Below are 14,290 nucleotides of genomic sequence, written 5' to 3'. Positions count from 1 at the left end.
GCTCGGCGGCGGGTGGCCCCGCCCCTGGAGCGCTCCGGTGGCGGAGGCGGCAGGTGCGTTCGCTGGTGCGGCGGGTCACGAGCGAAGCTAAGCGGGGTCAGGTGGGTGGCGGACGTGGATGGGAGACCGGAGGGACGCCATCCCCTGCCTGCAGGGCCGGGGGAACAGGGATGGTGCCGGCCCGTGCCTTCGGGGCGGGCTCCTGCTGAGCACCAGCGGCCCTGGGGTGGGTGGTGGCCCCCGCGGAGGGGAGCGAGGCCGGTGCTCCCGGGCCGGGCCTAGCTGGGCTCGCCCGGCCGTCGCTCGGGGCCCGAGGCGGAGAGGGAGAGCAGCGAGGAGCGCTGGGCGGGGCTGGCTTCCCGGAAAGGGGCAGGAATACGGCTTTCGAGTCCGGTATTTTCTCCAAATCTTTTGTTTCTAAAATGCGTAGTGTTTCGAGAGCTCTCTATAAAGGACCCCCACTCGGTCCCGCACGGCGTGCCGTTGCTGGATTGGGATAACACCGGTTTTCCTGCATGGATATTACGTCGGGTTTCTGGAAGAGCTGGCAAAGACCAGTCTAGTGGAAGAATGTTGAGTTTGCTTTTGAGTTTTGCTGTCCGTGGTGTTGCTGATGTTGGCGTCATCCATCCAATGTTTTTATTGACAATTAGTGCACCGATAACAGTAAAAGTTATTATAAATATCGTATGTCTGCTACTTACAGATGCTAACTGAAAATGAATAAAGGCAAACAACTCGATGAGGATGATGATGACAGCGAGCAGTTCGAAGACTTTACGGAGAATTTTAACCAACTTGAATTGCTGGAGACGCACAGGCATTTGATTCCTGTAGGAACTCAGAGCTGTTGGTCAGGACAGTCTGATGACGACGATGATGAACAAGAAAGAAGTGAGGAGTGGTACGAAATGCAAGAAAAAAAAATGGAAAAACATCCAGAGAAATTGCTACTCTGGGCAGCTGAAAACAATCGGGTAAGGTGTTTATTCTGTTTGTATGTATCGCTGACAAGAACGTTCTTTTCACCAGATATCAATAGTTTCTTCCACAAACAAACACTCACCAACACTTTCCTTTCTCTCTCAGAACTCTTTTGATCCAGTTTTGCAAACCACTGTGTGTAAAACATCTCCCTTTGTAGCCCACACACACTAAAATATTTCTGGATCAATTAGCTTTCAGAACAAAGGGTTTGGTTGTAGTTCAAAGTTAAAAGAAAAGCCCTGCTCTTAAATGTGTACAAACTGAAAGCATGCCAGGCTCTGTCCTCATGGCAAGTAAGCCTTTTCATTGGAGTGGGGAGGGCGTGTCTGAAATTTTATTTTCTCAAAAGCTACATATGCAAAAAATGAGTGACTGTTTTCCTATCTCTTTAGGGGGAAAACCTTTTTATTCCTGGCAGTGAGGGGGAGAGAACCGAGATTCCTGTGTGTAGCTTATCACAGAATCATAGAATGGTTTGGGTTGGAAGGGACCTCAAAGATCATCTAGTTCCAACCCCTCTGCCATGGACAGGGACACCCTCCACTACACCAGGTTGCTCAAAGCCTCATCTAACCTGGCCTTGAACACCGCCAGGGATGGGGCATCCACAACTTCTCTGGGCAACTTGTTCCACTGCCTCTGAGTGAAAAATTTCTTCCTTATATCCAATCTAAATCTGCCGTCTTTCAGTTTAAATCCATTGCCCCTTGTCCTATCAGTACACGCACTTGTAAAAAGTCCATCTCCAGCTTTCCTGTAGGCCCCCTTTAAGTACTCGAAGAGTGCAATAAGATCATCCCAGAGCCTTCTCTTTTTCCAGGCTGAACAGCGCCAACTCTCTCAGCCTGTCTTCACGGCAGAGGGGCTCCAGCCCTCAGATCATCTTCGTGGCCCTCCTCTGGACTCGCTCCAACAGCTCCATGTCCTTCTTGTGTTGGGGACTCCAGAGCTGAATGCAGTATTCCAGGTGGGGTCTCACGAGAGCAGAGTAGAGGGGCAGAATCACCTCCCTCGACCTGCTGGCCACCTGCCTTATTGCACCCTTGTGTACATTTATTTTCATTAGTAGCCTTTCTTACACACACACGCTCCACCTACAGCCCCGTGGAGGCACTTATGTCTTCACAGTGAAAGGGGAGAAAGTCTAAGGCAAAGGTACTCCTAAGGCATTGCAGCTAAATGCTCCAAGGTGGGAGGAACTGGGACTGTGTATTTTTGTACCAGACGGTTCATGTTGTATCTCTTCAGAACAAAACTAAAACCACACCAAAAAACCCACCCAGTAACAAAGTAAAAATAACTGGTTTTATTTTAAAATTTCTTGTTGCACTGAAATTTTTGAGACTGACAGAAGTTGTTTTGTCCTAAAACTTCAGAAGAGTAAACCACATACATCTTGTTTGCAGAGTTTTGTATTAAATTACCTGTTTTCCTTTAAATAGCTGAGTACAGTGAAGAGGCTCCTTTCCGAAAAGCTGGCTCCAGTTAACGCTCGTGATGAGGATCAGTACACTCCTCTCCATCGAGCTGCCTACAGCGGGCACTTGGACATTGCCCATGAGCTGGTGGCCCAAGGGGCAGACGTTCATGCGCAGACAGTGGACGGCTGGACGCCCCTGCACAGCGCCTGTAAGTGGAACAACACGAAAGTGGCCGCGTTCTTACTGCAGCAGGGCGCAGACATCAACGCGCAGACCAACGGTTTGCTGACGCCGCTGCATATCGCCGCAGGAAACAAAAACAGCAGAGAAACCCTTGAGCTCCTGCTGATGAACCGCTACGTGAAACCAGATCTGAAAAACAACTTGGATGAAACGGCCCTTGACATTGCTAGGAGGACTGATGTCTATCACTACCTTTTTGAAATAGTAGAAGACTGCATCAACGCCGTGTCCCCTTGAAAAGTCATGGTTAAGCGTGTGAACGTGAGGTTTGCTGCCTCTACTTTGTAATACAGCGTCCTGCATGCTCGTGGGTGGTGGTCTGTCCCTTTGCCACAAGGTTCTCATTTAAGATACTTTAGTATTCTCAGGCAAAACGTCACTTCTTGCAGCTCACCTCAGTGGTCTCGCTCATATTTGGAAGCGTTACTACTGTTGTTGCAGGTATTCAGAAAGTCTCAGTAATTTCAGTGGGTCTCCATTTAATTAGTGTAAACTTGGAGGGGCTTTTGTAATTGATCCGTCCTGTCAACGCAGGAGGGAAAACTGGAATGTTTACTTCATGTGAAAGATGAAAGAATTCTGGCATGGTTATGCAGAGTTTCTTACAGCTCACTTGAAAATTATTTTTTGAGAAATTTAACTTTTTTAAAACTGCATGAAAGCTCAGAATGAATGTAACTTATTTGGGTGATACACAAAATGTTTAGTGAACCTGGTGTAAGGCTTATTACAAAATAAAATATTTAACCCTGAGTATTTTGTTGTCGCCTTTTTATTTGAAAGCTCAATTATCAATGCAGTCGCCTGTTCATAAATCAAAAGTGTTATTCATAGGATGATAAAGTAGTTTTGGTTTATTTCTTTTTCCTGTACTTTTCAAGGAAATTACTTTCTATTGAAGATCCTGTTTACTTTTCCTTTGCAAATAAAGTTGAGGAGTAAAAGTTTTAATGTCATGGATATAGCATTAATTAGAACAAGTAAACTTCAACTCTATGAGAACAAACAGCCAACATACTGTTGTGTCTGATTTAGTTACAGCTAATTTATTGAAGGACACATTCAACAGTGTTTCTCTTCCACTTTTGAATCCCTGAAGGGAATGCGTCATTCCGACTTAATATTAGGACATCAGCATAGTTAAAAGCTTTACTGGTATTTCTCCTCAAAATTCCTTTATTTCCAGACCCTTCACTTATTTTCTTATTTGACACCGTTTTACTAGTTTGTATTTCTAATCCTGGCGTTCACATCTGAGCTGGGCTTCCAAAAGTTCTGATGGATTTGGCTGCTGTCGTGTAACCAAATTCAAGGTGGTGAGGGTGGCTCAGTTGGCTTGTGTCATGGGATTTTGAGGCTTTTAGCGCACACTTGAGGGCAGCTTCGCTCTGCAGTCAGGCCAGCAGGAATTTCACTGGTTTGCAGTGAAGACATCCTTATCAGGTCTGAGCACTATTTGGTTTAAATTGGCAGAAAAATGTTAATTAATGCTATACATTTCCACAAGAAAATAATTTGCTGCTTCCGTTTGTCAGAACAGCGTCTTCAGCCTTTCTGCTAGCAAGTGAAAAATTCTGTGATTTTCAGAGTTGATTTGGGAGTTTGTTACCTGCGTTACTGTTCACATCAGCTGTACCAGTCTGCAGATCTCCCCATCTTCCAACTTCTTTTGAAGAATCAACATCTCTGGATTATTTAGCTGTGAGGTCCAGTAAAGTACACTTCCCATCTTTTTTTTTTTTCTTTCCCCCACCTTGGTTCAAGTGTAAGTTTCGGACAAAAATCACTACTAAATGCAAGTATTTAATGAGTGAGGGGTTTTAAGTATTAGTACAGTACTTCTCAAAACAATTATTCTGAGCAGGTAGAACTTTTTTATCAATAGTGGTTTAGAAGGATACTGGTAGAACTTCAGCAATACTCTCAGCCCAGCAGATGATCTGTAAAGTGGTGTCTCACCTGGGAATTAGTACACTAAAGGTTTTTCCATAGTCATGGAATGATGTGTGATTTGAAGCTTCAACTTTCCCATCTATAATTTAGGAGTGGAGAAACTTGCTCCTCTGTGTTAACCGAACTGAAAAGTGAATGTAAGGCCTGAAGTACTGTCACTCAATACGAGAGCTGTAAGACAACACTTTGTTGTCCTGTGCAGATGCCTTACTGAGTGATCCCAAGTTCCTTCCAGACACCACCAACTGAGCTGAAGCACCTTTGTAACAGCAGTAGCAGCAGGGTTCGGGTATGTTGGCTCACATCTGATGCTCTGATCAATCATCTACTAAGGGTATCTGTCACCTGCCTTTCTAGAAGCCCTGGTCAGCACTTCTGGAAGAAGGAGATGTGCCCAGTCTGTTAACACGTGGCTCTGTGGCTGGTGTCACCACCACAATTTTGCGTTTTCAATAACAGGATGGCCTGTGCAGCACCAGGCTTGCTGCCACCAGACAGGACTCGCCTTTCTCAAAGGGGTACCAGGATCTTTGGTCATCAGATAGTGGGGCTCATTGACAGGGCTCTAAACTAGACGTGAAGGAGGAGGGGGATAAGATCAGGCTTGATCAAGACAAGCTGAGAGCACCTGAAGTGCAGCAGAAGGGAATTCCAGCCAGTAGGTCAGCTTCGTCAGAGGCATGACTTAAATGCCTCTATGCAAACACACTTAGCATGGGGAACAAATGAGGAATTAAGAGATGTGTGCACGTCTGCAGGGCTATGACCTTATTGGCATCACGGAGACGTGGTGGGATGGATCCTGTGACTGCAGTGTTGGAATGGAAGGATACAGGCTCTTTAGGAAGGACAGGCAGGGGTGATGAGGAAGAAGTGTCAACCTCTGTCAAACACCAGCTGAAGTGTGTGGAGCTCCCCTTGGGGACAGATGAGGAACCAACTGAGAGCCTATGGGTCAGGATTAAAGGGAGGGCAGGGACGGGTGACATTGTAGTTGGGGTCTGCTACAGACCACCTGACCAGGAAGACAGAGTGGATGAGGCCCTCTATAGACAGATAGGAGCAGCCTCACATTCACGAACCCTGGTCCTCATGGGGGACTTCAGCCACCCTGATATCTGTTGCAGGGACAACACAGCAGGGCATAGGCAATCCAGGGGGGTCCCGGAATGTGTTGATGATAATTTCCTTCTGCAAGGGATAGAGCAACCAATGAGGAGAGCTGCTATGCTGGACCTTGTTCTCACCAACAACAAGGAGCTAGTGCGGGATGTGAAGCTCAAGGGCAGCCTTGGCTGCAGTGATCATGAAACGGTGGAGTTCAAGATCCTTAGGGCAGCAAGGAGGGCGTACAGCAAACTCACCACCCTGGGTTTCAGGGGAGCACACTTCGGCCTCTTCAGGGATCTGCTTGGTAGAATATCATGAGATAAAGCCTAGGAGGGGGAGAGGGGCCCAAGACAGCTGGCTAATATTCAAGGATCACCTCCTCCAATCTCAGGAGTAGTGCATCCCAACAAAGAGAAAGTCAGGCAAAAACACCAGGAGGCCTGCATGGATGAACAAGGAACTCCTGGACCAACTCAAACACAAAAAGGACGCCTACAGAGGGTGGAAGTAAGGACAGGTGGTCTGGGAAGAATACAGAGAAATCATCCAAGCAACCAGGGATCAGATTAGGAAAGCTAAAGCCCTGATAGAGTTAAATCTGGCCAGGGACATCAAGGGCAACAAGAAAAGCTTCTATAGGTATGTCAGTGATAAAAAGAGAACTAGGGAAAACGTGGCGCTCTCAGGAAGGAAACGGGAGAGGTTACCCAAGATATGGAGAAGGCTGAGGTTCTCAATGACTTTTTGTCCTCAGTCTTCAATGACAAGTGCTCCAGCGGCACAGCCCAAGTCACAGAAGGCAAAGGCAGGGACTGTGAGAATGAAGAACCGCCCACTATAGAAGATCAGGTCTGAGACCATCTAAAGAACCTGAAGGTGCACAAGTCCATGGGACCTGATGAGGTGCATCCACCGGTCCTGAGGGAACTGGCGGATGAAGTTGTTAAATCATTATCCATCATATTTGAGAAGTCATGGCATACTGGTGAAGTTCCCACTGACTGGAAAAGGGGAAACATAGCCCTCATTTTTAAAAAGGGAAAAAAGGAAGACCCAGGGAACTACAGACCAATCAGTCTCACCTCTGTGCCCGGCAAGATCATGGAGCAGATCCTCCTGGCGACTATGCTAAGGTACATGGAAAATAAGGAGGTGATTAGTGACAGCCAACATGGCTTCACTAAGGGCAAATCCTGCCTGACTAATTTGGTGGCCTTCTATGATGAGGTTACAGCATTGATGGATAAGGGAAGAGCAACTGACATCATCTACCTGGACTTGTCCAAAGCATTTGACAATGTCTTGCATAACATTCTTGTCTCTAAATTGGAGAGATATGCATTTGACGGATGGACCACTCGGTGGATAGGGAATTGGCTGGATGGTCACACTCAAAAAGTTGCTGTCAACGGTTTAATGTCCAGGTGGAGACCAGTGACGGTGTTCCTCAGGGGTCAGTACTGGAGGACTGACCATCTATTAACATCTTTGCTGATGACATGGACAGTGGGATCGAGTGCACCCTCAGCAAGTTTGCAGATGACACCAAGCTGTGTGATGTTGTAGACACGCTGGAGGGAAGGGATGCCATCCAGAGGGACCTTGACAGGCTTGAGGGGTGGGCCTGTGAGAACCTCATGAAGTTCAACAAGGCCAAGTGCAAGGTTCTGCACATGTGTCGAGGCAATCCCAAGCACAACTACAGGCTGGGCAGAGAATGGATTGAGAGCAGCTCTGGAGTCCCCAGCACAAGAAGGACATGGAGCTGCTGGAGTGAGTCCAGAGGAGGGCCACAAAGATGATCAGAGGGCTGGAGCACCTCTGCTATGAAGACAGGCTGAGAGAGTTGGGGCTGTTCAGCCTGGAGAAGAGAAGGCTCCAGGGAGACCTTGTAGCAGCTTTCCAGTACCTTAAGGGGGCCTACAGGAAAGCTGGAGAGGGACTTTTTGCAAGGGTGTGTAGTGATAGGACAACGGGCAATGGATTTAAACTGAAAGAGGGCAGATTTAGATTAGATACAAGGAAGAAATTCTTCACTCAGAGGGTGGTGAGGTTGCCCAGAGAAGTTGTGGATGCCCCATCCCTAGAAGTGTTGAAGGCCAGGTTGGATGAGGCTTTGGGCAACCTGGTGGAGTGGAGGGTTTCCCTGCCCATGGCAGGGGGCTTGGAACTAGATGATCTTTAAGGTCCCTTCCAACCCAAACCATTCTATGATTCTATGCCTCATTTTATGAAAAGCATTATTAAAACCAAACTGGTACTTTTGAGTATTAGTCGATGGACATCACCCATCCGATCAAACTGGACTCTTCTGTCTGTAGTTCCACTAGTCTGCCATTGCCCCAGGCCAGGAGGACAAGCCATCCTTCCACAAGGCAGGCCAGCGGTGACATCCCACAGGGGCACACAGCGTCCGTGCTGTGAGCACTGGCTGCGGAGGGTGGTAATGCCGACGGACACAAATGGAGTTGTTAATGGCACCTCGAGCTGTCACCCGCCCTGTGCCACGAGCGGGCTTGAGGTGGCTGTGGCCTGCTGTCCCCTGGGATGGCGACTGGCCACACCCTGCCCAGAGCCACCCCCGCTGTTTACCCGGGCCTGCAGAAGGGGTCAAACACCCCCAGTATGACTGGAAATGGCGGCCGCGGTCTGTCCCGCCGGCACAGGGCTGCGGGAGGAGACGGGCTCGATGCCTCAGGACCTGGCGCCCCCGCCGAGGCGCAGCCCCAACATGGCGGAGGGCGGGCACGGGGGCCGCGCCCTGCTGTGCCCCGCGGCCCGCCCCACCGGCGCGCCGGGCCGGGCGCTGCCCGCCGCTCCGCCGCGCACCCTGCGGGGCAGAGCGCGACCGCCCCCGCCCGCCCCCGCTCCTGCGGCAACCGGCCCGCCCGCCTCCTACCTGCCTGTGCGCGGCGGCGGCCATGAGGGCGGCGAACGAGGAGCAGCCGGCGGTGGTGGCCGAGGAGGCGGGCAGCGATGGCCGCGGCGAGGCGGCGGGAGGCGGGCAGCCCTGTGAGCGCGGCGGTTCTCCCGGACCGGCGGCGGGGCCCCGCCTCACCGTCCACCTTCCCCCTTCCCCCTCCGCCCGTTGCGGCCTCCGTTGCCGCCCCGGCCCGGCCCCCCGGCGTGTTCCCCCGGGGGAGCGGAGCCCTTTCCCCCCTCAAGTCCCCACTGATCCCCCGCGGCCACCTTGCTTGGTGGCTTCTCGCTTCCCTCGGCCTCGCGCACCTTTCCACCCAGGGGTGTGGGTAGAGCCCTCTCAGGCACGGACTCCCCTGCCGCCATGAGGTCCCTTAACCCCTCATCAGCTCCTTGGAGACCTCCTTCAGCGAGGACATCTGCTTGGAGACCTCCTCCATGCTCGGCCCCAACTAGGGCTGTTTGCCACGGGGAGACACAATGGCTGTGTCTTCTCCAGTGCCCTGGGGTGGCCTTGGATGGGAGAGCCACCTCACCGCGCTGCAGCCCACCAGCACTCCCCGTTCACATTGACCCACCGTGGTCCCGTTGTGTGGAATCACTCCATGTTGAGCAGGGCCTGGCTGAGCAGCACCACGTATTTATAAATGATTCGTTTTCGAGCGTGTCAAAGACAGAGCAGCGTAAAATGACATCACATTTGGCAAAGCGTGTTAGCGTTCAGGAGGTTTAAAATAATTGGTTCTTTTGTAATATGCTTTACTAACAGGGAAGAAATTTGTATACGTTGAGCCATCTAGAAGAGTTAAAGAAATACTTGAAGAAGAGCTTTATTTTAGGAAAGAAGCATTCCATGTTAAACACCCAGCTACAGGTAATCCTTTTTATCAGCAAATGGCAAGCGTTTGTCAGGGCAAGTGAAATGTACCTTGTTTTGAGGAACTGTGGCAAAATTATTAGTTTAAAAAAAAATCCCAGAACATTTATGTAATAGCCTGGGGAACATTTAGAAACACAAGAATTGAATATAGTCTTTATTACATTTTTTTTTTCTGATATGAGAAATCATGGATTGTTCCATATGATCTATCAGTTTAATAAAACAGAAACAAATACCAAGCAGTAGGGAGGTTTTGTTACCTTTTTCTTTGAAAAAAGTGCTGTAGTTAGAATACTTTCTCCCCTTCTGCTGTTCAAAACCGAAGTTGGTGGTGAAAAGAAAGAATTGAGGTAGGAATGATAAGGGTAAATAAAGAGCAGGAAAACAATTAATATTATTAGAAAATCACTCTGTTTAGGCAGTTAAAGGTTGTGGAGACACTTGATTACAGTAGTCGAACGAGGAAATGGAAGTCTAAGAGGGAGCAAGGTGTTTGGTCTAGCTAAACTATTAGAAGTTATGAGAACTGTAGGTAAAAATGAGATAAGATCAGAGGAGAAATAGAGGGGTTTAACAAAAAGAGAACTTAATGCTGGAGCAATTTAAGAAAGATAACTTAGATTCACTATTTTTAATACGCACTTTAAATATTTTGCACTTAAACCGTTAGCCCTTGTCCAAGCTCATTTGCTAGTCTTGGTGCAGGAATTAGCCTGAAGCCATGTGACCCAGCATCCTGCTTTTGGCTGGGACACAGTTTTTCTTTTTAGCAGCTAGAAGAGCTCTCGGTTTTGGATTTAGTCTGGGGTTTGTTATGAGAAGAATGTTGACAGTGCACTGATGTTTATAGATGGTGCTGAGTCATCAAGGACCTTTCAGCTTCCCATGTTTTGCCAGTGTGCAGGAGCACAACAGGCTGGGAGGGGAGCACGGCCGGGACAAAGGGCCCACAACTTCCCTTATGATTTGAACTTAGATTTAGGACTGAGGGCCAAACTAGCCAATGGTGTATTCCATATCATGCAGCATCATGCCCAGTATATAGATGAGGATTGCCTGGGAAGTTAGAATTGTTTCATTCTCTTCTGAGGGATTTTGCGGCCTCTCAGTCTCTCGGAGTTCTGTCTTTCTCTCGCTCATTTTGGGCCTTTCACTCGTCTGGGATTGCGGTGTCGGAACTTATCTGTTTCGAGATTGCTTGTCGGGATGGGACAGGCCTTGGTCCCTGGGTGGTGAGCAGTTATACTGTGCATTACTTCTTTATATATATTATAATTTTTATATATTCTTCATTATTATTATTATTATTATTATTATTATTATTATTATTATTATTATTATTATTATTATTATTAAATTGTTCTTATCTCAACCCACGAGTCTCTTTCCCTTTTCCCCTTTAATTCTCTTCCCTATTCCCCAGGGGGTGGGGGAGGGCGAGCGAGTGGCTGTGTGGGGTTTAGTTGCTGGTGGGGTTAAACCATGACACTCATGTAAGACAAAACTTACATCGTGCTGGTGGACTCTTGCAGCCTTAAGATCTATTCATCTAATTGTAGAAAATTAATTTTCAGAAGTTTCTAATGTTTAAGGATAGATCATGTTATCTGATTGGCTACAAGGTCTTACTTGGCCTTTATCAGCCAAGCTGCTGTATTTTATTAGGTACCTCTCTGTACAGTCCACTGAGTAAAGCTGTTCATTCCACAGCTTCCCTCATTGGTTTGTTCTAGTGGTTGGTGTATTAAAAAAAAAAAATCCTGATTAATAATTTGGATTTGCATGAATCAGCTCCTCGCCTTTCTTGGATATAAAATAGAGCCTTTTGAAGTATCCAGGATTTTTTTCCAGAGAAGGTATATACACATATATTTGATTTTGTCTCTTTATGTACTCTCACCAAATGTTTTACCTTATCTTTTAAAATACGAATACCGAATCTGATCATGGTATTTCAGTATTTGTATCACTAGTAGCCTGCAGAGAGAGAGAATCATCTACTTATTTTAGAGCTACATTAGAGCTAATGTTAGCACTAGAATCATAGAATGGTTTGGGTTGGAAGGGACCTTAAAGATCATCTAGTTCCAGCCTCCACTAGGACCTTGAATTGTTTGTTGACTGTTACTCCTAAAACCATGACACCTTGTTCCACAATACACAATTCCCATTCTGTAGCCTCACATCCTCTTCCACAGAATAAAGCTATTACTTGATTATATTAAGCTGCATTTTGTTGGAATAAGCCCCCCACTAATGATGTAATTCTGATCATTACATCCTCCACAAATGTAATAAGGACATTTTTGCCTTTGTGTCCAAATTTGAAAACTTTGAAAGAAGTCTTTATGTTTTCTCTTACGTAGGATTGAGACTCAAGTCTAAACTCACTCCAAATGATTTTAAAGCAGTTGGATTCACAGACAGAAATGTACATAAACTAGATGACGTAATCAGTATCCTATCAGATATAAAGACCATTTGAACCTGCAGCTCCATCACTGTGATTAGGCTCCTTAGGCAGTTACGACACTAACCTGCAAATGAACTACTTATGTAGGCTCTGTTTATAGTAAATGGAGAGAAAAAGGCACTTTGAAAACATAATTATTCTGGCTTGTCCTAGATACCTACCGTTGCATGTGTCCTGCTCTAAAAGCGCCTGTTCCTTTCCCATTGACTGTAAAGGGGTTCTGGACAAGTGGCTGAATTGCAGATGTTAACACCGGTCGGTTCAAGCTGCTTATCTGTCTAAAGTCACTAAGAGCTGAACCCAACTCTATTTCACTGCGTTCATCTGCCGATGGATCAAAATTGTCTAGAATATTTCAGTTCGATTGTATGAATGGACGCCACCATATATGTTCTCATGATTTCTGGGGAGTCCCCCAATGAAATGTATGCTGCAAAGGCTTAAAGTACTAAAGATAATACAGAAACACTACCAAAAAATTAGTTACAGGAATGTATAATATGGATGTATAACAAGCTCAATGTATAAATGTTATGTATAGCATAACATGTTATATGCACAGCATAACAATGGTATGTTTAGTAAGGTCAAATAGGTTGGTGTACAGGTTGTTCAGTAAGTACCTGGTTCCTTTTTCATCTGTATACATCTGGAGAATTAGAGATGCTCCCTGAGTGGCCTGGGCTCTGGTAAACAACAATTGTCGGGTTGGATGATTACTGATTTACACAGTTTAGATTATTAGTAAGTTTATTGGTTTACATAAATTAGATGGTTAGTAAATTGTAACCTTTCCACAAAATAAATTAGCTTTTTTGTTGTGTTTTGGTGGTGTTGGTTTTGTTTTTTTCTGTTTTGTTTTGGGGGAGGTTGTTCTGCTGTCTTTTTATGAGGGCATTTGGTATTCCAGTATGACCAATAAATCATGCTGGATGCATCACTGCTGTTTCTTATACATAATAGATCAGCTGCATCCTGCTTCAGTTAGGAGCCTAGTAGTCCTAAATTGTTCTACAGACAGCAAGAGAGCATTTTATACCTTTAGCAATCTGAATTGCTCTCTGAAGATGTCAATCTCTCTTCATTAACTGTGAAGGAAGATTGTAGTGTTCTGCTTAACTACTTCTAATTACTGTATAGACCAAAGGGACCATCAATTAAAAGTTACATTAATTCTAAAACAACTTGAAGTAACAGTTATAACAGTATTGTTTTGACAAATTATTAACAGTGGCTCTGGAAGGAATTTGGAATGTGGCAAAGAATTTCTCCACTGGAAGCCTGAAACCAGCATCACAGAACAGAAACGTTTTACTTTTACACCCTCGGTTCTACTCAAGGCATGCAGGAATGAAAAGTAAGAGTCAATAGTAAGAAACTTTCACTATAACACCTCATTTTGTAATTGCAGGGTGATACTATTTTGTAATTCATAGACATCTCACAGGACTGTAGATCTGTTTTGTTCGGGTTTTTTTTATCAGATTACCTATATGGTCTTATAGTAATCACCTCTGGGCGTCTTTCTGCAGAACTAACCCTCCTCTGCCTTTAAGCAGCCAACAGACTTGAGGTCTTTGCATAAGAAACCTGTTTAGGACTGCTGTGTTGAGTGACCTTATTTCATATGCCGCAACCTTTTCTAATAGAGTGGAATAATCACTTGTTTCTTACTCAGTGGTGAGTGTTGGGTTTGTGTACATAACGAACCTTACTTGCCTCTCTTAACATCCAACCTTAACTAAATGGCTGGAAAAGTTCTCCTTCCAATACACCTCCTGAAATGTCAGGCATTTTAACATTTGCCTACAATGGTCAGCTGGTGCTTGGGGCATGGATTTCTTTCTTTACAGTCAGTGGAGTGTGGCTGTTGCGGAGCAGATCTGTTCCTTATGAGCTGGTGGATTTTAGCATAGTCTGCTCCATGTGCCCACCTTCTCTCTTTCAGTGAAATATATTAACTTTGTAGTGGAAGGTGAGAGCTTCCAACCCTAAGGAAACACACAGCTTTGCAGAATATGTTAACTCAGCATATTTTGCTGTTAAATGAAACCTCTTCTCATGTTCTTGGGGGCTAATGGTTTAAAAATACAACTAGCTGCTCGACTGGCACCTCTTTCGTCCTATCTCGATCTCGTGAGCTTTGAAGATAGTGAGATCTTGGTTACAACAGCTGCATGAATTAAGTTATTGCTAGTGTAAGAAGTGTTTAACCAGTACAGCCTTCTTCCATGGCTGCCTTTACTCTAGAAGTAGTATTTGTAGGAATATTTTGATTATAAAGCAGGCTTAATCTATGCTAGG

General features: G+C 46.0%; 2 protein-coding genes across 2 annotated transcripts; both read left to right on the top strand.

Annotated features, from left to right (window-relative positions):
* The first annotated feature begins 16 nt into the window (after nt 1-16).
* On the top strand, nt 17-3,386 carry ANKRD49 (ankyrin repeat domain 49). Its single transcript, XM_086614061.1, has 3 exons — nt 17-53; nt 707-977; nt 2,430-3,386. Exons 2-3 carry the CDS (start codon nt 720-722, stop codon nt 2,886-2,888), a joined length of 717 nt encoding a protein of 238 aa, XP_086470187.1. The 5' UTR covers nt 17-53; nt 707-719; the 3' UTR covers nt 2,889-3,386.
* A 5,249-nt stretch (nt 3,387-8,635) lies between these two features.
* C1H11orf97 (chromosome 1 C11orf97 homolog) lies at nt 8,636-13,357 on the top strand. Its single transcript, XM_086614052.1, has 3 exons — nt 8,636-8,726; nt 9,403-9,507; nt 13,218-13,357. The coding sequence occupies exons 1-3, from the start codon at nt 8,636-8,638 to the stop codon at nt 13,355-13,357; spliced, it is 336 nt and encodes a 111-aa protein (XP_086470178.1).
* The last annotated feature ends 933 nt before the right edge of the window (nt 13,358-14,290 follow it).

Source organism: Tauraco erythrolophus, chromosome 1, assembly GCF_009769465.1.
Source record: "Tauraco erythrolophus isolate bTauEry1 chromosome 1, bTauEry1.pri, whole genome shotgun sequence".
NCBI lineage: Eukaryota > Metazoa > Chordata > Aves > Musophagiformes > Musophagidae > Tauraco > Tauraco erythrolophus.
Note: the sequence above shows the minus strand (reverse complement) of the source record. Positions and strands in the feature narration are given on the sequence as shown.